At 37.3% G+C, this 25,774-nt stretch overlaps 1 protein-coding gene across 1 annotated transcript in view; it reads right to left on the bottom strand.

Moving 5' to 3' along the window:
* Nucleotides 1-23,529, bottom strand: part of RPGR (retinitis pigmentosa GTPase regulator) — a 47,549-nt gene extending 24,020 nt beyond the window's left edge. The window contains exons 1-7 of the mRNA XM_032197470.1: nucleotides 23,481-23,529; nucleotides 21,915-22,040; nucleotides 15,328-15,420; nucleotides 13,117-13,179; nucleotides 11,374-11,532; nucleotides 9,730-9,879; nucleotides 1,050-1,208 (exon numbers count right to left, since the gene is read on the bottom strand). Coding sequence (XP_032053361.1) covers nucleotides 1,050-1,208; nucleotides 9,730-9,879; nucleotides 11,374-11,532; nucleotides 13,117-13,179; nucleotides 15,328-15,420; nucleotides 21,915-22,040; nucleotides 23,481-23,520 — 790 coding nt within the window. The 5' untranslated portion in view covers nucleotides 23,521-23,529. The remainder of the gene's footprint in view (nucleotides 1-1,049; nucleotides 1,209-9,729; nucleotides 9,880-11,373; nucleotides 11,533-13,116; nucleotides 13,180-15,327; nucleotides 15,421-21,914; nucleotides 22,041-23,480) is intronic.
* Between the last annotated feature and the right edge of the window lie 2,245 nt (nucleotides 23,530-25,774).

Below are 25,774 nucleotides of genomic sequence, written 5' to 3'. Positions count from 1 at the left end.
AAATTCAACTCTGTGAACTACTATATAACAGTTTTATTCAATGATTTTTATATACTTGTATGATATATTTAATATGCTGTATCTGTACTAGATTTCACACATGTGAAAGATTCTGCTCACCTTAATACAGAATTCACCTGAAGTCACAGGTGTTGCCTGTATTACAAGAGATATTTAATCCATTTAGGCATCCACTAGATTGTGCATTTTTTTTGCTATTTAAACAGCTAATTGAAAAGTGACTTTCTAAACACCGCATATTCTTTGTCATTTAAATTTACTACAGATTGGAAGCTTTCATCTAAGGCTTCCTCCCCACACTCCCAACACCAATTTCAGGCTCCTCAGAAGAAAGAAACATTGATCATTGGTGTTGCGGTAGGAGGTGCTAGCCTGTTAGGATCCCAGTAAAGAAGGCACTCAGACTTGTAAGTATCTCTTAAAATGCTATTTATTAGGGATATTTTATTAGGGATGTTTATTAGGGATTATTTATTAGGGATAACACTATAAATAAAAAGAGTTTAGTACAAATAGTCTTACATCCCTTCATATGCTGGGAATCCTGCGCTACATGGAATTGAATGGGCCTTCAATCATGCACAGAATGCCATAGAGATCCCATCCCCAGAAAGGGATGAGATCATCCCTTTTGGTCAATTGAGCTCTTACAGAGTTTTCTTACAAGAAAAAAAAATAAATCAATTCATCACTTACACTGTCATGACATTCACATAATAATGTGAAGTTTTAGATAAAAGCAAAAGCACTCAGGTGAGATAACCATTGGTACTGAGTAGGAGCTGCCTGTAAGCTTTCTGTTACAATTAGCTTGCAAAGTTTATCCTCCCGCAAAAGGGATAGCACAGCTCAGTGCAGGCCTGCACTTATTCAGGTTAACCATCATGTGGATTTCTACCTCCTTGATATACAATGGTCTTCTGGTTAGCATCACTACAGAATCTTACTTTACAGTGGGATGTACATTCTTTAAAGCAAATTGAGATTACTAAGTTATAGGGCTGTACAAAGGCAATTAAATACCTTACCTGTAAGCACTACTGTGTGTTCTCCACCACAAGCAACCTTATTAACCTTTTCCATAATTCCCAGTACAGGCTGTGGGACTCTATTGTTCTTCAGCTGTTCAGGCAATAATCCCAGTTTGCCATTCTCAGGTTCTCCAAAAGTATAGAGTTCACCATCTCCTGTGAAAATACAGAAGAGAAGAGGATTCACACAAAGCACTCAGAAACAACTCTGGATAATCTAGACAGCTGCAGACACAAGTCAGTAAGACAGAAAAGTGTATGAACCTTACAGGACAACTGAACATATCTGTATGATGTCCAAATAGCTGTGTATGTATGCCTTAATGGGACTTGGAGGAGCTAAATTTTAACACCACCCTCTCCACAAGATATGAACCACAGCATTTAGCCTGCAAGGAATATAGCCAGGGAAAAACAAAACAATAAACATCCCATGTCAGAGAGGTCATTATTCCTTCTGTTATCAGTATTCATGTCAACTGAAGTCACTCGTAAGAGTCTCAGTTAAAACAGAAATCTTGATGGAAAATACACACTTTCTTCTTGTGAGATACAGAGAAAAAATAAAAAAGCTGAGTAAATGATATGAAATTGCATGAAGTCCAGATAACAAGAAAAGAGTTACAGATCCAACAACAGTGGTTCCACAGCAATAACTCCACCAAAAATAAGTTCAGAAAAATACTGAGAGGTCTTTACAAATACATTCCTGCAGCCTCTTTCTGATCTGCCAGAAGATGATACCAGAAGAGCCTTCTCATTTACCCAGTCTTTTTATGAATTCAGTTCAAAATTTGTTCAATCCAAAGTTTGGGTAACTTATTTTACTTTCAAAGTTTACTTTGTTTCATCTTTCCAATCTCTCCTTTTGATTTTTCACTACTGTTGGAGTCTGAAGTACCATTCAATATAGCATCCTTCTACAGTAGTTAAAGAACTAACATGTAAAATGTACTTTCCATTGCTATATTTACAATTTATCTACTCCTGCCTTTACCTACATTTCTGATTTTCTGTGCTAATGGGCCTCCCACTATTCTAATGGGTCAGAGTGAGGTTTTGATGGGAAATGTTTCCTTACTGTCATGAACGGCTTTAAATTAATAGCTGAGTGTTCTCCACTCCAGAGAAAAAATGAGTTCTGTGGAATAATATCTTCTTAGCAAATCATGGCCCAAAATTTATATGTGAAAATATTTACCAAGCAAAAATCAACACACACTATTTTGTAAGGAAAAGTTTGTTTTTAAATCTCATTTGGATATAAAAAAGCACATGGATAAGCAGAACTCTCACATGGAGCTAGTCCAAGATAATTAAACATTTAGACTAATGTAGGAGCTGTCTGCTCAAGGAAAATTTGAAGACATAGCTACACTTACGTAATCCACATAATAACAAACCACATGCTTATACTCCATTACTAATGCTCAGTCATCAGAAGCACACATTTGCAATACTTTTGGAAATGTGTACATTTATGTTTCTGTACAAAATGTACTTTTGCTTTCAGAGGGATACTTTTAGTGTTCACAAATTTGCTTTTACAGAACTCAGAGGCATTACTATTGCACTATGCACAACAAATGTATGAGAGATTTACTCAAAAGCTCTAAATTCATTGCCAATATTACAGCTGAATTAACTTTAGAAATGCTGGTCTTTGCCCAATGACATTGAAAATAAATGTGCTCTCAGTGTTTCAAAGCTGAAGCCTTATTTAGGTATTCAGAACTGTCCATTAGAGAAGTCCCACTCTCTCCACTGAACACAAGCAGGGAATAAGAAAACAAACTCACTACTAGTTTTATGTTAGCCTTTTTTCTTAGCATAGCTGCTATATTTGTTACTTTTAATTCCACTTTGTCAGCCAAAACTTAAAATTTGGGAATTTAAGGTCAGTGACAATGACCAGAAAAATAAGCTTACACAGAAATAGAAAATGCGATCTAAAAGTAAACGAATGCATCAAAATGCAAAGTAGAAAAAATGAAGCTATACATGCTTTCTAAAAAGCAAATGAGATTAGCCATATGATCAAAATTAAGTCAATAAAAATGGAAGAATATAATTCAAAATGAACTGAGGTTTATTAAAACTTGAGTGTTACAAGCCAAGGCAGGAATGGAATTTTTTTGAATTTTTAATCCTGAGATACAAAAGTCAAAACTGGTGTCAGTTAGAAATGGGTCTTTTTTATTCATTTTTCCTGACTTTTACTCTGGCAATACACTCATTTAAAACTTCCTTTTGCATGAATAAAAACTGAGCAAGAATTTCAGGTAGCAAAACTGCACCTTCACTATGCGTAACTATGGGACGACTAGTTACGTGTTTTCATTTAAGTTGTCTGATATATTCCAATAGATAAACTGGATTCAAAATGTTTTTCCTGGCAAAGTCTTTTGCCAGTGATGCTTTTTTTTTTTTCCTCTGTGGTGCTTGACTCAACTATTTGTGCTGAACAGTGCCTACAGCAGTTGGTGCACACACAGAGCAGCACAGAGACTGCTGTTGCCAGGACCTTCCATAAAAATGAGTAGAATAGAATAGAATAGAATAGAATAGAATAGAATAGAATAGAATAGAATAGAATAGAATAGAATAGAATAGGTTTAGTTTAGTTGGAAGGGACCTACAAAGATCATTGAGTCCAACTTTTGGCTAATCAAAAGTTAAAGTACGTTATTGATAACCTTATTCAAAAAAATGGATAAGGTCTCAAACACAGACAGACATGGGGCATCAACCACTTCACTGAAACCAGTTCCAGTGTTTGACCACCCTCACTGTAAATAATTTTTTCCTAATATCTGGTCTGAACCTCCCTTAGCACAGCTTTGTGCCGTTCCCACATGTACTATCAACAGTTACCAGTAAGAAGAGAAGTGCCTCCCTCTCTATTTCCCCTCCTTAGGAAGCTGTGAAGAGCAATGAAGTCAAGAAGGGTTCTGATGCATTCAGAAAACCCTTCAACTATCATGTCTTTTAATGAAACAGTGCTTCTCCTCACATCCTCTCAGAGGAAGTAATTCTGGAGCTGTCATGCTGATCTAAGATGTATGCTACCTTTAGATACATGTATCTAAATTATGAAGTATTTTCTTCAAATGAAGCCTGAGGATAGGTTTTCAACGAATTTTACTTATAGAGAGAATCTGAAGTATGTCTCATGTTTTATGGTAACATAACATTCTGGACAAAAAAAAAAAAAAAAAGAAGAAGAAAAAAAAAAGTTATGCATTTTTAAAGATACCTAAGCTTCAAAACAATTTAAATTCATAAATCAATCAATTAACTTGAAAATTCTGGTGGAAAAAATGTATCCCATAGTCAAAGCACAACAACAGCAAAAAGGCCATTTTTTTATAAAAGCCAAATTCCTGCTTTAAACAGAAACTGGGTCCCAATCCTCAGTGCAAAGCTATAACCCAGCACTTGCATCAAAAATTTAGAACCTGACTTTGACGGCACAATATTTATATCTAAAGCTCACAAGACCTACCCAATTTGGCCTCTGCCTTAGTCAAAAAAAAAAACTATTTTATATGGTTTTATATGGGTTCTTAGTTTTTCAAGATTACATCTGCCTCTCCCAATGGTATGGAGTCTTCAAATACCACGCTTCTAGGCCACTAAGGCCAGCAACTGAACTAATTGTCTTTTCTGAATAACTGACCACAGATGCAATCAGGGAATGACAATCATACAACTATACGCAACATCAAGTTTCTTGCAGGGTTTCACAGGAGTCAAGTTATTAAGAGTGGCCACCCACAATGCATTCACAGAGCCACATTATCTTTGGCAAGGTAAGGAATCAGGTTAGCAGCTGTATTTCCTACCTACCATCATCAGAGGTGTAACCACATCCTCCTGCCTGTCCTTATTTTATCATTCATTCCTGACATTTTCTCTTTTCTTTCATTAACGGCATTCTCACACAAACCATTTAAAATGACACCAATAATGTTACAACGCTCCATTTATTTGCAAAAATCTGTGCAGAAATGTTTTTGTTGCATGCTTCCACACTCTTCTAAAAGGTATTTCATAGCCACTTCAACGTGTTTTTTTAAAGAAACGGTAGATAATCTCAGCTGCTGAGAAGTGTATTTCATTTCTAAACTATGTGTTTAGACTTCTCTGTTTGGTTGGATTTTCTATTTTAATTCCGATCTTTATTCCTATGTGCAGAAACACTCCGAATAGGCCTCAGTAACAAATACTTTGCAGTTATGTGCAGTAGCATTTTTTAAATTCTAAAATATTAGCCTAATTAATAACAACAACAACAAAAAAGAATCAACTACAGTGTAAGAGTTTCTATAACCAAACAATTCCATTGACAACAAGAGTTGTTGACGCTCTCACTGGAAGACTTTTCCTGCAAGAGGAAATAACAACAACAACAAAACTTACATTTTTGGGGAGGTAAGTATTAATGTCTTGATATTCTCAGATCTGCCATATATTTTTGGAACAAATCCATAAACCCCAAAAAGCACTTAGGGGTTAACTGCTAATGCAATTCTCTTTGAAGACACCACAGCATTTTTTAAAAAACACTACTGCACAGTAAATATTAATCCAATCACAATCTAATTAATAGGATTAGAGATTCGAATGGTCAAGCTTCCATCGACTTCCCAAACTAATCAAGTTTATTACATTTTTTAAACTTAATAATCCAGCTAACAAAGATAAACCCATTTACTAAAGCAATTTTTGAATACATTACATATCCCTTTAAGGCAAACTGTAGTCTAAAAATTATGAAGAATACCGATAAAATGTAAATAGGATCCAGTCAAACTCAGATAAATTTTCATAACAATTATGTGTGTGTAGCGCATCTGCATTTTAAGGACATTCTGTTCAAAATAAGTCCATGGAAACTGGTTATTCAATTTTTTTCCTCTCATATGAGTCTTCGCACATACTAAACTTTCATAGTGTGGTATGTTTTTGGTATCACTAAACACAGGGCACAGGAACATGTCAAGGAAATAAGCAACAAGGAAATAGAAAATTATCATTGCTCCTCAAAGATAGTGAGTACTGTAGAAGACAGAAGAGATGAGATCTGGCTGATGGCAGGAGACAAAAGAATTGAATCACTCTATGATCTCGAATAAATAAAGAAAAAAATAAAGGAAAAAATAAAAGTATTTTTTCCAGATTAATTTGGTTGACACCTCCTCAAACACTGGAATTCTAAGCATGGAAGTCTTTGGAATGGATGACCTTTAAAACTGGTCCTTAAAAACAACTGTGAATTACATAAAAGGAAGGAATTTGGGGAACCCACAGATCTCTCTATGAGAAGATATCTTCTCAAGGAGAATTTACTTTAACCTTGCTTATAGGTAATGGTTCTGGCAGGGGAAGCATCAGAAGATGTTTAATATATTCAATTCCTTTGTATTTCCAATAATGTAATTCTGCTTTAGACACCACAGCAGTGCTTAGATACATCGGGGTTTCCTGCCCTGCATCTCCTTCAGAGGACAGATGAAGCTATACACACTTGCTAAGCTTAGCACTTTCCAAAAAATTGTTCCCTCTGGAATGAGTGTGGCCAAAGACTAGTCAAGTAAAGATCTGTAAATGGACTCAAAAAGTGTTGCTACACTCTTTCAGCTCCTTCTTTCTCTGTTACTTTCTCTGGGAGACACTGCTCATATGGGTCTTATGTCTGCAAAAAAAACTTTTTATTTTTTGGTAGAATCAAATTACAAAACCACAAGATCAAATGCCACGTAATTTCTATAAAACATACTTCTATTTACTAAAAGGTCTGCATCAAGATTATACTCCTCATTGACTGCTACTGTACTTTACAGTACTTTTCTGGTAGTTAAGCACCTCAAAACATATGCCTACTGAACCTACTGAAACAATCTTCTTAAACAAAAGCAGTTTCAAATAAATAACATCTTTAATTAAAAAACAACAACAACAACAACAAAACCCTCAAATTCCTACAACATAACCTTTTTTTTTTTCTCAATTGTTTCTTATTAATGAACATCCTGACCTGGAGAGGGCACTCTGTGACCATGCTATGTATTCTAGTGTGTCCTCATTAACCACCTTACATGTTTTAACCCAAACATGCCTGCGATCCTACCAGCCCACTTAGCCAGGATGCAATTTATGTTAATTGCAAATATATTAAGAAAGGGAACCATATGGTGACATGGTCATCAGTTCAATCCTGCTACACATATCAAGATCTATATATATCCTGAAACCATGTTTTATTATTAAAGATTGTATACTATTCGATGCTTTTTAAAGTACAAGACATGTTTAAAAAGACAAAATGTGGTAATGATACAGTACTGTAATAACTGGCAAAAGAGGTGTTGGAAGTTTGCTAGTGACATTTTCTTCCATTTCCATCTGCACAGTAATAGCAATCACAATCTAAAAACGTTCCTTTGTATTGTGTTGAGGGAATTAACATTGATTATACACCCACCTGAACTATTCCAAATAACTCTTAGAAATACAAAATCAGTTTTTTTTCCAGATATTTCCTCCAAAGTTATATATCAAAACCACCACTAACTACTTTAAATTCTAGTGCACATGATAAAATCATACAATCAAAACATACGGAAAAAACCCTGTGCTAGACAAACTTTAAAACATAATTTAAGGCATAATTCAATGACTAAATGGCAATTGAGGGAAGAAAAACCTATATCTCTCTTTTATAAGAATATTCCAGATACTCCATAATTATCTGGTTTGCCATGTTCTACTACCCCTCAGAGGCAGACTACTGAGGATGTGAACCACTGTTCTGAGCCAGTCTGGCAAGTACTACAAGCAAGTCTCTTCCGTAAGGAATAAAAGAATCCTACCGGTAATAAAAGCATCACCTTTTTTACACTTAAATTAAATTAAAACTCTGTGCAACAGAAGATATTTTCTCTAAAAAAGTCCAACACTAAACTTCTATGCTAGTTACAGTATCAGTCAAAGAAAACTGCAAGGGCCCAAAGGAAAATAAATTTTCTTCAAATTTATTTTTTCCCAAAGGAAAATAATCCAAAAATATTTCTAATTCCACCATAAAAAGGTCATCTGTGTGCCAGTAGTTTCAGGAAGGTAGAGTCAGGATCAATTTTTGCAGGATTTCCAGATATTAGAGGCTGAAAATTAAGATCTCCCATCCCACAACCAGGCTTGTTTAAACAGTAATGGGTTCAACAAGTCCTCATTTTCACTGGTGATAACCAGTTTACCTTCCTATTAATATTTTAAGGGGCTCCATTTCTCTCACTCAGCTGTTACCCTAATTCCTTTTTTTCATCCTCCTCCATTAACAATTTCCACTTCCTCAGAGCACCTGGCACACACTGTTATCTCCTTGCTCTTAGATGCTTGCCCTCAGCCCACCTTTTAATGAGCGCTTTGTCAGATCCCATTGCGATCTTGTCTGAACTTCAGCTCTTGGCTCTAAGGCAGAAATACAGACCTTCTTACAGACCTCCTTGAATTAATTTTTTTGGTTGTTTTTTTTTTTTTCATTTATTTCAAGTTCAGGAAGATGTAGACTTCCCAACAGGTGCTGAGCTCCTGATCAGTCAGAAGTCCTTTGTTTATTTAATGTAATAAGGCATTTGTAGTAAAAGTTGCATACTACCAGCGTAACACCTAATTAATACCTCGACACCGTAGGAAGCTCTCATTCTGTTAACAGCATGTTCTTAGAGAGCTGTATAGATATTCTGTGTGGAAAAGTAATATTTATCAAGTTGATGGAGTAGTTACTGGGTACCTATTAAAGGCTTTACAATCAAAACTATTGATCCTTCAAAATCTTTAATTACTCTAATTTGCTATACTGTGAAGCTTAATAATGTTAATATATGACTGAGAGGAATTCATAGCTGCTCACATTTAACACTATCCGTACTGACTGATAAATTCAACCACATTGGCATTGTTAATAAATGAGTGGTATCACCACTTTGTAAAGAAAAAAAGAGGTGGGAATATGTAGAGGTGGAAAGCAGCAGAGAGATGGCTTGGAGAACAGACACCAACTTATTGTAGTGTATGCTTCTCCTCACAATGTATATCGCCTGTTTAACTGACTTAAGAATAAGGCATAACATCGAACTTTGACAACGATGTTCCACTGCTAGTAAATGAGATTAATTTTACCTCAAAATACAGTAAGTCTACTCAATATTTGTATTTTCTAGATGATCATCACACAAACAAGTGTAATTTCAAGAAAAACTGGATTATTGAAACCACGGTATTAATCTCCATTTGTCATAACCTTCATGAAAATAAAATTATATATAAAACATTCGTTCTTCCTAATATTCTTCACTGTGCATATGCAGAATATTTACTGCAATTTTTTTCTCATGGGATTGTTAAATCAATAATAATAAACGATTAGAGAGTAGTTATATATAAGTTTTCCAAATAAGTTATATGGTACCATGTTTTAGAGAACCTCTCTCCGATAAAATCTCCCAGTGTGATACAAAACCACACAGATGACTTTCTCTTTCACATAAGAGTTTATAGCAACTATGGCCTCTATAGTTTCAAAAGCAATGAATGTCTTATTAACTACCTTTACCAAGAAAACAATCTGGGAACCAGTGATTTGTCTCCGCTCACCATTATCTCATCCTCTTACCTGTTATCAAGGCAGAATGATAATAGCCACAGGATACAGACGAAACGGGTTTTCCAACATCCACTTGACAAGGGACACAGACATAAACTTTATCAGCCAAGCCAATCTGACCTTCCGAATTATCACCCCAGACAAAGAGCTGCCCATCCTCTAAAATGAAGACACAGAATGTTAACGGATTTCAAAGCAAAACTACACTACTAAAAAGTTAACTTACCTATTTAAGAAGCATTTCATAAGCTCTGTGTACAACACCACTAAACATCGTTATGTCAGGGACATAAAGTGATATTTAACACAATGCAACAAAACAGTCTGATGTATGAGGGTATTCCCTAAGCTTTTCAAGAGTGACTCAGAACACTTAGTGATCCACTGATATTAGACCATAAATAGCACCAGTACAAGAGCAATCCTTCAAAACATTTCTTCAAAAAGAGGAAGACTGAGAGTGTAAGACAATTCAGTTGCCAGAAGTCAGCATGAAAACAAGGTGAATTGCAGGCATATTCTCGTTTCCAGTAGCACGTCACCACCTTCCTGTTCTTCCAAACCTGTTCTCTATTCTGACTTTGGTACTCATCTCCCTTATTCTTTCCTTATCTTTCAGTTCTCTTCACAGGTTATTATATTGCCCAGCTTCATTTTGTTTTACTTAAACTATCACAATAGCTGTTCCAGGTTTATTAAGACCAGCCTCTGGTGACACAAAGACCAATGGCAGCAATAAGAAGCAAAAACAGGTAGTGAACAACGTGAAAAATCTCAAGAGTTTTCTAGAAGAGATAAGGTCTTCTCTCTGCATATTTCTTATTGGTGGGAAATAAGCTGTGAATAAAACAACTACCACATATAAAGCTACTGGCTAGTGCTGCTTGGCACTAAAACCATTCAAAGTTCATTTACAAATCTTACAAGAATGTTTGCAATTGTCACAAAAAATACAAACCAAAGAAAAGCTGGCTAACATCTTTCTTGAGCATTCCTCTGCTCTGTTGCTTTCTGAAGTCATAGACTCAAAAATTTGTCCTACACGTGTACAGAAACAGTTGCTTTGTAACAAGTCTTGAGAAATGACAGGGTAATAAAGGACTATGGCTGAATATATTATAGCTGCGTAGACTTCATCAAGTCATGATCATGTAATGTCGCATTGGAGAAGTAAGTCATAGGTGAGGCCACTCTCAGAATTAGTAATGACACTATTGTGTAGCCTGTACCAGCAGACCAAAATAACCATAGTGAAAAGTAGAATTAGAGAATCTTCATTTCTGTTAGATTCATGTTTTGCAGCTGGCTTCCCCGGAAATTAATTGGAGTTTTTCCCATTTGAGAGTATTCATTCTGTCCTTCCTTTGTACAGATTCTGTAAGTAGTACAGAATGAGACCAGTTGCAGGCCATTGCCCATGGAAAAGTTCCATTCTCACAAAAATTTTAACAAGTTATTCAGCAGTCACCTTTCACCACATTGTGCTGAAATAGGCAATTGTTTATAAAAAAAATAATCTTAGGTTTACTGGGGAAAGAAGACAGGGGCACAGAAAATATACACATATATGCAGACAGAGAGAGGGAATAAATGTTTCCCTGAAACACCAGGCTCGAACACACATAAATAGATTTTATTAGCTGTTGCTCTTACCAGTTACTGCTGCTGAAGTGTATGATCCAGCTGCTAGCTGTTTGATCTTGTGCTCGTTGGTAAAAAAACTAATTAAATGAAATGTGGTCCTTTCCTCGGTGTCACCTAATCCCAACTGACCTTCACTGTTACCTCCAGCAGCATACACATTTCCTTTTTCTGCATATAGAAAAGCACATGTAATACACAGAATGAGGATATTCTCAGCAGTGGCAAGAAGTCGGAGAAATTGCAGAAAGTAATTTAATTTTCTATGGAAAAACATTACAGAGAAGTCGGGGTCTACTGCCCTGAAATATTCTAGAGTTGAAGCCAGATGTTCTTGTTGTAATTAGCGGGGAGGTTTTCCTGCACACATTTAGATCGGAATAGTCTAGAGGCCTTACATGTCTGTGAACTGAATGTGTTCCCAATCATTTTGGAGGCTGATCTGAAAAACAAATATAACCTGAAGTTCTGCAAGAGTCTTCATAAAATTACTACCTGTGGCCGTAACAGTTGGAAGCAGCTCCTTCCCTAAAGAATTTATAGTTTAATTAAGATAAAACAGGGGAAAAATGGAGAATGATGTCACTGGCAAGAAAATTAAAGTCATACTAGTACATAAATTCAAGAGATACATAACTTGATAGTTTTGAACAGTAGGAATGAAATACATTTTTACTTACATTTTTATTAGAAATCTTTTACTCATTTTAATATTTAAATCACTTTCATTAATTAGCTTTTATTTTGTTTTAGAATCTTAAAATTGAAGTTAAAGCTGATGATTGATATCTTTAACTTAAAAGAACTCCAAAATTTATATTTTTAATTTTAGTATGTTTCGTATTTAAAGTGCTTATCTACGATGAAAAAGACAAGGCTCATTAATAACACAAATCCCGACACAAATGTGATAAGCAACTGACGTACAATTTACAAATGGTCCATGCTATATAAAAGGTCACAAATTATTTAGCCAGAGTGTACGCTAAAAGTGACTAATATTTACGCTGTGCAGTCTTGCATACTCAACTGTTATTAAAATGTTCTGTTTTATTCTAATAGGCCTATTTACAGTGCTCATGGTTTCCACATGTGTAAACTCCCTAATAAACAAGCAATCCTCTTTATCACATTACTGCAAGCTACAGCATTGCTACCACAAAGATGGCTATTCCATTACACAACTTTTAGAACCGTGACAATAATTTGCATCAATTCTCTATATACTCTCTCCCTAAAAATGTATTTATTTTCAATTTAAATTTAAAGTTTATTTATTTATATCTTAGTAAAGTAACTTATCAGTGAAACAGCAGACTACTTCGTCTAACTAAAATGCAACAAACTTTGAAGACTTCAAAACATAATGTTCTAGTATCTTTACTCAAATACATAACTTCATGCTAATAAAGATACATTCCTTGTCAAAGGTAAATTTGAGCACTGATACATAAAAACACTAACATACCTATAAAGGTAATAAACGTAATATTGGTAATTGTTAGCCATACCTCTGTAGGCAACAAATTTTTTCATCTCTGTGCTATTAGTGAACTCCTATAACATATTACTTTCTAAATGCATTGCATAGAATAATCCAAGCATTCAAAGAACTGGATATCAAAAAACAAGTTTTAACAGCCAGTTTAGCTTTTTCTTCTTCTTTCCTGAACACTCACAGGGTTACCAATGTAATTTGGCATTAAAACAACAGAAAAAAATCTACCTTCAATATGTACATAGTATGTTACATACCTGTGTAAACTAAAGTGTGGTTTCTTCCACAAACAGCAAGTTTTGTTTTTTCTGGTTTTAAAGCTATGCATTAAAGGCAAAGAAGAGGATAAAGTTACAAACAGTCTGATAGTTGGTTCAATAACAAAATGTTCTATGCTCCAGAGAAAGCTATGATTTTTTTCTTATTTTCACCTAAAGAACGACTACAATGTTAGTTGACCATTTGATCTTAGCACATGACTTATTAATTGGGATTATCCCAGAAGAAAACAGACATAGCTTAAAAACTTACAGCTGTTATACTCAGGATAACTTGATGATGACTACTTTATCCAAATGCCACATTCCACAAAATTTACCATTTACAGGATACGCCTCAAAGAATACATCAATTTGCAGTACAAAATGCATGCTTAGAGCTTTCTTCATTTTTCATTAATAATATTGTTCTTAATTCACTCCTTCACTTCTCCCACTATTTTAAATCTTTAAAATCATACCTTTTTTTTTTTTTTTGGCCTGTCAACCATACCTTCCCTCACTATGCACAGCTACTTTCTTGCTAGACTTTTGCTTTGTACTGACCTTTTGTTAATCACTAAACTCACAACTGGTAAGGGCAGTCTTACCTGGACTATTGCCTAAAATAACATATTTTGCATATTCCATCCTAACTCAATTTCAGCTCAATTACCAGCCACCCATGCATATCTTCTATGCAGTCAGGTCACACCAATTTACCTTATACAATACTCATGATGCTCTTAAAACAACATTATTTTTACATAATGTATTTTTTTCCACTGCACTGGTCCATGAGAAAGGCAACAACCATCATCCCTTTCACAAAAACCTTTTCAGTCCTTCCAAATCAACCTTCATCAGCATCATAACATTAAAATTAAACTCCCTTCTTCCTACTGAATAAATCTACCGACTTAAGCAAGAACTCTCTCTGGTGTATCATATAGACACAAAAAAAAATTGTCCAAACCATTTATACCAGTTTAGAATCACAGTATTTCCAATATTAGTTTCTTCCTAAAATTTAATTTGCTGCTTTATATCCCACCACTGTCTCCTACATCAGCCTGATAAGCTCAGCAGAAGCCTGTACTCCCTAACCTCCCACTTATGCTAATCAATCACATCCAATGAGCCGTGCAATATTGACAGCATTGCTGGCAGTTTTTCATAACCAATCACATTAGTCTCCAGTTAAACTCCAGAACTATTTTGTCAGAAAATGAGCAGCCACAACTACTTGGCCCTGAGCAGAAACTGAAATGTGTTTTTGCAACATTTGCCGAGAGCCAACTGATGCCTGAAAGCTAGTGAGAAAAGCTCCAGGTCTTCCTCCTGCTGCCTACTGCCAAGAGAGGAAAGATAACCCCTTTGTGACATTTTTTCAGTGGAAACCAGGTCTCTTTTGAATTGCTGTCATCTCTCTGCTTTTTGTTGGTTTGTTTTATTCTCCATTGCAATCTGACAATAAAACAGAATTTGACACCCAATCCATTCAAACCAAGGTAAGAATCAATCTCTCACATGGCTGACAGAAGATGTGAACCTGAGAGTAGTTGCATTCTCCCTCTAAAGTGAAATAAAGAGAGGAGCAGAGAAAGAATAGTAGAATAAACTAAATTAGGAAGAAAACAGCTTGAACAAACACAGTAATTTGTTTTCAAGCAATAAACTAACAGATCGATCTGCTCACAGAAAGGATGAGGATAAACATTTAAATGTGAAAAGGAATGTGTTAATGGGATAGATCTGATTTGACATAAGTAAGGGGATAGGGAAGAAAGTATTAGTTTTGCTTGACAAGATAGAACTGGCTAGGAAAGATTCAGAAGATAAAAGAATGCAAAGAAAACATATTTTACAGCATATGAAGCAATATGGACATTCATTTTACTGTTTTTCTACACTTCATACAAATATATTTCCATTTATGCCTCCTCAGGCACATCTTACACTGCTAAAAAGATGAAAAAAGATTGGATTCTATGTATCTGAAGTTATTTTCAGACACAAAAGGACCCAGAATCTGGAACTGAAGGAAAAGTAGCCAGGCTTCCTTTTAAACTATCTTTATGAGCTTGTGCAGTAATATGCTACACATGATGAGTAAAGAAATCAAGAGTCTGTTACTCTGGAACTGCATCCTATAAAGCACTTTTTCACAAGGGTATCCTTTCAAAAGGACAAAAGAAAAATTAAACAAACCTTTAACACATGTTGGTTTGCTGACAGTATTCTTTGATCCTAGTCCTAATTGGCCCCAGTTGTTGCTGCCGAACATGTAAAGTTTACCATTCCCTGAAAGAAGAGGCACAGTTAGAATCCGTATGAGTGTTTGAGTATCTCACGCAAGATGAGATGGTCATTCACACACTGTATTATTTAATACATCCTTTATAATGGAAGATCCAAAATTAGGCACTTCCATACCGAAGTGTAAGCAATAATTAATAGCCTTGTGATTTCTCAACGTAAGAGTAGTAATTGCATTGTGTACGTGTCCAGTAAGAAAACCCCTGCCAGAAGGAAGGACAAAAAGGCAGAACAGACATTCTCTCCTGTAACTACAGCACAGATAATGCACTCATCATAAAATAAAAAGGTGTTTTCTTGGACAGACCCTGGAAGTGCAGGAAGCAGTCTCTACAGGGCTTCTTGTAAAATAACAGTACATTTCACTGAGCACACACACCTTTTACTTCAGAGACAGGGATGAATAATGCAGCTATATAACCAATGCAAACACAAAATTCCAATATTCGGATTATTTTATTGTCAGTTGGCTAGGAATGGTGGTTGTTTTTGTGTGTGTTGTTTTTTTTTGTTTTTGTTTTACTGCTAAATCTCTTAAAATGATTTACAGATCTGCACTTCCATAGAACATAGCTTATGATACATTTTCAAACATGTTCACAAGTTGTATGGGTTTTCCTTTGGACATATCAGGCCTACTACAAGAGCCTTTTTGCTTCTCTGCATCTTCCATCATGGATTAACCCAGTACTCTGCGTATAAAGAAGAAATGCATAAAAAAAACCATGCAGTCAGGGAATTTTGTGTGCCTAAATGAAAACATTAGATTAGAAATCTTCAACAGGTATAATGCTAAAATTTTATTTCAGAAGCTGTTATGACATAGCAATGAATTTGCAGGTTTGACCATTACGAACAGTGAACTGAACCATTAATCTCATTTATTTTTTTAAACTATTACCTCTTGTAAAGCTGTAAAGTTCACATCCAAAGACAAAACCCCTCCTTCAGCGTAAATCTTTGCAAAACAATAGAAGCTGATTTGTCAAAAACAACCCAACACCACAAACACAAAAACCAAAAATCCCTTTTACAACTGTTCAAACAAGATTGTTTGCTTTTGCTCCAGCTCTGCAGGTCTCTGTAAGTTAGATTCCATCACGGAGCCGTCATGTAGATAAACTCCTGGTCACCAGAGCCATCAATTATCACATGAGCACAACACATTTCCACACAGCAATGCCAAAATATTATGGCTGTTTGTACTTCAGTAGCACAGGTTCCTCATGAAGGTTCTGAATGCGATTTACAGAGACTTTGCTATATGATTTGGAGATTTTTAAAATACAAGAATACTGTTATAAAAATACATTTATTTTCTTAAATACAACCACACATTTAAAATAAAATAAAAAGTACTCAAAATGAAACGTAACTAGTAACTAGAGTCTCAATCCAATTGTCAGATTTGACAATTTATGGAACATTGGGCTGTGTGTCAATATTAAGTCTTTCCAATAGGTCGAAAGGGAAAAAATTCTGAGGTCAAGACAACGCTTACCAAATTTCACTAATAGCATTTATATCACCATCCCAACTTTGGTAATGAAACCATGCCAAAACACATGCAGAGGTGTGTCACTGAGGGCAAAACACACCCTGACAGAGAAAAATTTATTAGCAAATAGCATCCTACTTTGTATCCTTACTTTATGCTTTTCAAATGCCTGTGATGATGGTAGTACTCGTGGGAATATGATGCCAAGTTGCCATAATTCAGTTTAATTACATTCTTTTTTATCTATTCAGAATTCCAACAGGTCATGCTTTTAATCCTATAATCTGCTTTTTCTTATATCAACATGTAAGTTCTCAGACACTGCGTTACAAAATCAAGAAGCTTAACAGATGAGAAGATTTTTTTTTATACATATATTCTTTACCAGCTGAGTGACAGCCTCTTATAATTTCAGGCTTCCAAGATTTAGTGTAATAGAAAATAAGAAAACTGAGACGTGGGTAATTCAGACGGTGAATAAAAACTAAGGCACTACAGAGGAGCCGTATCAAATGCCTGTAATGAAGCAACATTTCTGGGTCCCTACACCAGACCAGGTTTTAGAACAGGCATAATATGGTCAGGAGACACTACAGGATTTTGTATGCAAAATGCCCAATTTTCATAACTGTTTACAGAGTAATCTCTAGTCATCACCACAGATCCACTAACGTGAGAACTACTTTCATGTCAGGCAAACAGCCAAGGATCATTTCAAAACATTGAGAACACCGATTGCTTGTGTCTTTTTTTTGCGTCCGTTTTGGTGTAAATACACACAACCCGTGGCCATCTGCCATAGGGCATAGCAGGCAGACTGGTCCTCAACAGTAAGATTACGATTCTGGGCAAAAGAAAGGATACAATAGGGTATTAAGAAAGGGACTACTTGGAGTGTTTTGATAATGGAAACATACACCAAACACCAGTCTCCACCCTCCTTCTGATGCAAAACTGGGCTACTTCTCCAAAGTATTTATGCATTGGCACATCACTGATGTTACACCAACTCCGAGCTATTAACAAAAGCAACAAGGTGCTTACATCTTTTGAAACAGCAAATTTTGTAAGAGACTTCAGGACGAGGATACTAACCAGGAAATTTCCCATATGGGGATGGCTACCACCACTGTGATTCCTCAGAACCCCATTTGTTGTGTGCAACCCCAGTTCATGAAGCCTGGCAAGAGGCATTATTCAGCAGCTGGGGAGTACAAGCTGAAATACTCCACATGCTTCATAATATCAACAGGCATCCATCCATCCCTATCACCTGTGTTTTAGGCATTTTACCCCTTGCTTTCTACATGGTATTAGTGTGGGATAAAGATAAAATGGGAAGAGTACACACAGACATTCAACATTACGAGATTCAATTGAGAAGCTATATTGAGTATTTTGGACAGATTCATACGCCAGGCATCACGATTTTTTTTTTGTATTTATTTGTGCTGTTTTGTGAATAAACTCTTAACACATTGTTTGAAATTTGTACACAATTCGAATACATCTCATGAAAATGGGAATGACATCCATTTTCTTAGGCAAGTCACAATATTCTCAAAAGTTTTATTGAGCAGTAAGAACAGTCATGCTTAGGCTATTTAGCGTCATACAAAAAACAGCACAGTATGTTGCTTGCTCCTAAACGTATCAAAAAACTAACACAAACACATAGTAATCTTCCTCATTTTCCCCTTACAGCAGAGTGCATAAGACACAGAAGTCACGTTCTGATGGCCTGCCAACAGGCAGAAAGAATAGATGGAGTATTAAGTCCAAAGACCTGGAGGGATTCCAATGTCTCTTTTGTGTAAACTGTTGAATATTTAATGCCTTAGGTAACTTGAAATTATATGCATACTATCTTGTTGTGCTTCTGCGTGAACCTCCTGGAACTCCTGTTTTTCCTTTTCATACTTCTTTCTTTACCCTCTTGCACCAGGGGCTTCAATTCTCTCCAGAGCTCTGAGTCCAGAAGATACATTTTCTGCCATCACCATTTCCCCCTTGTGAACTGGATCGGTCTCTTCGATAGAATGTAGGCGATCTGCCTAGGATACTCTAATTAAGGCCAATAAACAATAAGACAGCTGTTAACTTTAAGAGGTTTGTAGAAAATAAAATTATTAATAGAAAGGTACTGGGAATAGATCCTTAAAATATGATTAATGCCACTTACTTCATACCAGCTCCCAAGAGGATGAATATATTCCTTTACAAAGACTACAGTTACAAAAGATGCAGGGAGTGAACTGTCAGTAAACTGTTCTTGGGACAAAAAATATAGGAATGGGGCAAGAAATTTTGTTAAACATATTACAAGGGATGCTGGAAGAAAACTGCTCAGACAACTGCTTAAAAAATCTGCTTGAACATCTTAGTCAAAATTGTGCTTAAGGCAGAAAGAGAATGAGGAAAGAAATATAAAAATTCGATCCCAAATTCCAAAAGCAGAGGAAGAAGTGTTTCCCTGCCTAGCTCAACAAGCCAACTCAACGTCAGCAAGAAACTATCACTGATTCGTTAGATTCCGACATACAGCCATGGTATGTAAATGCAATTTATTTTGGACTCAAAATCCTAACCTAGAAAGCCAAAGAGCAGTTTTTTTATATTCACTTTACACTTTTCTCCCCAGAAGTCATATGGGAATACTGACGTTGGAGTAGATGAAAGAAGTATTTGAAATGTTCTGAATATTTTGTCTGAATGCTGAATATTACTTCCTGTACATTTTCTTCATTTGCATTTAGTCAACATTCAGTGCTAGATGTCGCTGTCTTTCCTGCCCAAAACCAGCTGTAAGGAATGTTTTGAGTCAGTGTGCATGACAGTTTTGATCGTTGAGACATTTAAAAATAAATCTGATGCATTTCTATCAGATTTGAATCTACCTCAAATTCCCACTGTCCCCTAAATAGATAGTTCCCCCTACTCTTCCAGGGGGTGGAAAATAAAGGAGTGTGAAATGCTGTGACCTGTAAAGACTGAAAGTAATAAGAAGCATGCAATACACACCTGCTTGAGATACCTTCCCTTCCTCAGCGATGTTTGTCTTGTCTTTCTTCCAAGTCAGGTTCAGATGGATTTCAAGGAACTCCTGCTTTTCCACATGGTCTGTGTCCTTCTCAGTAAACTCATTACCACCATGCCCTTCTGTGGCTTTTTTATTCCAGGTGTTATTGCAGTTCAATGTCATTCACCAAGGGCTTTAATTCCACCGTATCATCTAACTCCATCTAATGGCAGAAATGTGTGGTGCACATGTGCATGCACAGGTGTGAAGAAAAAAATGAGGGACAAAGATTTTCTCTTTTCCTTTTTTGCCATTTGCATGACTCCTGCAGTTTCACTCCCTTTGTTCAGTGTTGGTCACTATTTCACCCTCACTTTTGCTTCTACTTTATCATGTCCCCAAAAAACTTTTGGTATCAAAGATTTATTTATTTATTTTTAATTCATGTTTCTACAGTTCCCCCTCTACAAAAGCTTTAAGAAAAAGATGATCTTATTTAGAAGTATCCCACATGACTTATCCACACACTGCAGCAAAGGCCAGCGAGGGAGACCGTTTTCAAAATATGCAGTATATATTAAAATATCAGGGAGAAGGAGAAAGAGATGTACAGAAATGGTGCTACATGCATCCCTATCTAAGTTGACTTCTTCAGAAGCTTTATTCAAGTGGCCACTATTACAGGGACATGGGAATTAGTGGATTGTTGCTGATTAGTGTAACAGCGCTGGCATAAGCACATGCTGAAGGAGTTAAAGGAGGCAATTTAAATTGACCACTCTGAAACTGAGAATAATACTAGTGTTATTTCAAACTGGATGTGGGCATATGAAGGGATACACTAAAAAAAAAATAAAAAAAAAAATCGAGAGGAAAATTTCACAGTGCCCTAGGTTATGTTCTGATTAATTTTATGCAACAGGCATTTTAATAGTGTGGGTTCAATCCAAAAAAAAGTGTGAAGTTTTGTTCAAAACATAATCTATTCATGCATAATTCATCTTCTATGAAGTTAGGCTTGAAAAATTCATCGTATAATTTCACTTCAAATTGTTCTGCAGTCCATGAAATCTATATTCTTCTTTTATCATGTTTGGAACTGTTCATTCTAAAAAATCCAGCATTTCCAAATTTGCTTGGGGATATAGCGGGAAAAAAAAAAACTCAAGAAATTATTTAATGAGCAATGACAAAGATACAACACTGGGTCCTAATGAGGAATAAATGCACTTCAATAAAAAACATCCTGAAAATATGCATAGGAATTTCATGATAAAAAAGTACGGTTATCTATCTGAAGTTGGTTGTCAACATAATTAACACACGTTTTCATCACAAAAGAGTAGTCTCTTCCACATAAGAAATTGAATGAACTCTCCGATGAGTATTGCTTCCAGCATTTCAAATAAATGAAAAGGAACATCAATAACGACGGTTCAGTGTATTGCTTCCGAGCTTCTCTGAATGCTTTTGCAATTTATTTCTGATTTTAGTAGGATTTGCTAAAGTTCTTTGAGTTGTTCTTTCAAGGGTTGTTTTCAGTTTACAGTTACCTAATAATTCAGAACTTCCTTTCAGAGATACAATTTTGTCTATCGTTTCAGGCAAGTGAACTTGTCAACTGAGTTCAACAGATACTATTTACTTTCACAACACAAACCTATATACTTAAGATTGTCTACTGGACACCATCAGATTTACAAGAAACATTTAAGCTGAACAAGGTCACACTTATTTTAAATCCAACACGATACATTAGGTTATTACACATTCATTCATGTTCTTGGGCATGTCTTGTGAAAACCTTCATTGACTCCTGTTAACTTCAAAGGCATCCAACAGCCCCAGTGTGAAGAGTTCCCTCTCCTCTCCACACTTCAAATATTACCTCAGAATTGAAATAAGAATCCAAGCTGTCCAAATGTATAACCTTTTATCATACACTCCGCTTCCGATACTGACCTGTAACAACAGCAGTATGCTCATCTCCACATGATATATGTACAGGCTTGTCATTTTTGAACCAGAATTTGCTAGGAACATTTTCTGCAAAGCTGCTTTTTCCAAACGTGAAAACAGCACCTGATTCTAAAACAGAAAAAAAAAAAAAAAAGTCAATTTTAGTGAATATAATTTTTTCCTAAGACATTTTAAAATAGCCATTTCCTATTAATCCATTTGCACATTTTAGATACCTATCTTTTTCCTTAAAAGTAAAAAAAAGCATCTGAAGTATTTTTTCCATTCTGTTTCATCAAGACTATTTGATTTTCAGGCTCACATTTTAGTCGGCCTGATACTTGTAGCCTCCCTGAATTTCCTAGAAGAACAGATACTGCTGATGATACATTGTATTCTGAAGACACAGAAACTTACTTGAAAGTACAATGTACTTTATCACTACCCCCTAAGAAAAATTACTGGATGCATAAAGCAAAAAGGACTCTGACAAACTGTCCCCAAAAAATACACTCAAAAGCTCATCCTGAAAGCAGGTCGAGACGAAGAATTCTCACTTACGGTCATACTTGAATTCAAACAGGTTTTCCAAATTGGATTAGAGAGAGAGACATACACACTGTAAAGAGGTGACAGGCTCCAAACTGACCACTCCTCCTCACCCATCTGAAAAGATACATGTGCTCTCAAAATGACCCCCTAAAAATAAAATCCTCAGCCTTCAAAACACGGGATGCAACAACTGTCCTTGTTCGTAAGACTGCAATATAAAAAAAGCCCAAAGAAAAGCACCCCACAATGAATCCCAGAAGGCTCTTCCTCCCTTATAACCAGTTTTCTCAATTCTTCCCACTTCTAACAGCGCCAGCCCCGTTGCTTTAAAACGCCCCACGTTAACTATTCATCCACCCTTCGCTCAAGCATTTTGTCAAGCACTTGGCTCGGCACGGAAAATACTCGCTCTACGGGGAATAAATGAACTTACAAGTTAAACCATTTGCCAAAACGCCATGCAGTGTGCGGCGAAGCAAAATCAGGCCTCTTATTTAAAGATGTCAAACCTCGTGCTTTACTGGGGGGAGAGGGGGAGAAGAATAACTATTATTTGCTTTTTTTTTTTTTTTTTTTAACGTATAGGCTATGGTAACACACAGAGGAACACTAGACTGCTTCTGTAGAAGTATATATGATTCAATAATACCACTGCTTTCACTGAAAATATACACACTGAAACGCTCCGTTGGCATTGATGGTTTGCACCCCAGCTCCAAAACCCACGGCTCTCTCTTGCCCTGTAAACCTGATACTCCTTTTGGAGTGAAAGTTAACGATATTAGTAGCGAGATGCAATTTCACGCACCACACGCATCACCCATTTACAGATTTGCATTTACTGCTCCTTCATTTTTATTATTTTTTTAACTTTTTAACTAATAGGCACATATATAAGCATATATATTCCCGGAGAGCAGGAGGAGGAGCCCTCCCCAGCACGGCAGCGGGCCGAAGGGAAGCGGCTGTGTGTCCGTGTGTCCGCCTGTCCGCCCGCCCGCCCCCGCCAGCACTCACCGGGCACCGTCAGCTCGGGCTCCCCGGCGGGCTCGGCCATGGCGGCGGCGGGCGGGCGGCGCTCGGCCCCGCGCCCCATGCGGGCGGAAGTAAACAGCGGGGCCTGCCACGGGCAACGGGACCGGCACCGCCCCGCACCGCCCCGCACCGCCCCGCACAGCCCCCGGGGCGCCCCCTGATGGCTGGCGGGGGAGCGCAGGCTGCCCAGGGCCGTGCCCAGGCGGCTTGTGGAGGTCCCCGAGGAGGAGCCCCCACAGCTCTCTGGGCAGCCTGTGCCAGGGCTCCTCATCCGCTGGGGGCTCCCAACATCTTTTGTGTGGGGCCTTGGGCTCCCAAACCTGCCCCCTCATAACCCCACTTCCTTCGCTGAGTCTCCTGAGCTGCCATCCCTCAGCCACATACGCAGAATATAATTCAGAATCTTTATTTTCCCACCCCTAGGGCACTCCTGTCCTAAGGGTGCCTGTTTCTCTTTGATGGCTTGTGAGGCTTCACCAAGCTGTCCCTCTGAAGTCTTCTGACTGTGTATTCAAGCAGACATTTCATCTTCCATTCAGCCAGTGATACCTAGATAACAACAGCTGTCCTGCAGACTCTTCTCCCCTTGCACTGTCTCTGAGTTTTTTGGGGAAAAGGTCTGCCCATTCCTTGACTGTAGTATTCACGTTTTGTAGGGAGCAACTGCAGTGTCCTTCCTGTCAGGCACCTACCCAGCCCCTCTCCAGGGCACAAGTGAAACATTTCTTGGCTGTAGTGCCCACCACATGGCACAAAGGACCGCAGTTGTAATCTAAAGCAGACAGCAAAGGCATTGGGTTGGGATTTCCATATTCCAGGCCCTGGCATTTAAAGTGCAACCATAAGAGCGCATGGGTTGAGACACGCTGGTGTAGCGAAGATAATGTAGTGTCAATCTGTATTGATAGAGAGAAAAGTAGTTTAGGAAAAGGAGTTATATTGATATTGTCACCCAATATGAATATCAGCCTAGCTGGTCTATTAAGCTATATGTCTTATGTGAGTTTATCAAGCCTGCACCTTGTGAATACTGCTGGAATTACAATTGCTGTAATTGGATTGAATGTGTTGCTTTCTCTTTTTTTTTCCTTTCCTTTCCTTAATGCTTCAAATCATCAGCTAAAATGGTCTTAAACCAAAGATGGAGTTTAAAGCAATGATGTTCCCCCTGCACACCCTAACACCCTAATGACTAACAATATTCTTCAAATTATTCAGCATTGAAGGTTTTTATGGCAAAGTCCCTCAGATGCCTTTTTATTGGTGTTAGTTAGTGAGCAAGATGATAACACATTCAGCTCATGAATATTGCTTTTATTTTCACATTTGAGGAGCAATGAGGAAATCTGTCCCTTTCACTCCATGATATTATTAATATAACTTTGCCCTATTGTTGTACTTTGTTGAGGGAATGCATTAATTTTAAGGTCTGAAAGACAACCCCTTTGTGAAGGTAAACCCCATGCAATCCTTGAAAACTCAGGAGAGCTCCAAGTTGATATTAATTACATTAGTCATGACTGACTAAGCATGGTAAGCTGTGATTGTACCATGAGAAATGTGTTGTAATCAGGCATCACAGCTTGAGTGTGAATCTTCGATATTTAACAAATGTATGTGTATGTTTTCTGATTCCCAGTATTGGTGCTGATTTTCTCTGAAAAGAAATAACTGTTAGTAACAAAACAAAACAACAAAAAAAGGCAGTTTGGACCCTGCTCTTCTTCTGACCATGTACTCGGAAGCTGACTGCTGCTGCCTCTCAAGAAAGGAGGTGTCAAGGGTCAGCCTCCTGCCAGCTCAGAGAGGAGACAGGCTTTCAGTAATCTTTCTTCATCAGCCTGCTCATGCCCTCCTAACCTGAGGCACAGACCTGCCACCCTTTGGGTATGCAGATCTCACATTGTCCCTTCTGGAGAGGAGATCAGCACTTGTGCCACCGTGAGGAGCCACCACCAGCCACCTCTCCGCAAGATGTGGGAGGCTCATCTCATGTGCAAGTAGCCCCATAGAGTTGGCCACACCAGAGCTGCCTGGTGCCAGGGCTGGGGCTGTCCCGTTGCCACCAGCTGTCTTGCTCCTGGTGGGGTGGTGGGATGGGCCCTGGCTGCCTACCAACCCCATAGGGAGCCCCATAGGCTCAGCCCCCAGAAGCTGCCCTGCTCTTCTTGTGCCATAACAGTTATTCCTTCGCTTTTTTGTTTCTGTTAGGATATGTTCCTGCACAGATATTTGACAAACATGAAATTGCTACAATATGCTATTGACACAAGCTG

Source organism: Aythya fuligula, chromosome 1 (genome assembly GCF_009819795.1).
Source record: "Aythya fuligula isolate bAytFul2 chromosome 1, bAytFul2.pri, whole genome shotgun sequence".
NCBI classification, from domain to species: domain Eukaryota; kingdom Metazoa; phylum Chordata; class Aves; order Anseriformes; family Anatidae; genus Aythya; species Aythya fuligula.
Note: the sequence above shows the minus strand (reverse complement) of the source record. Positions and strands in the feature narration are given on the sequence as shown.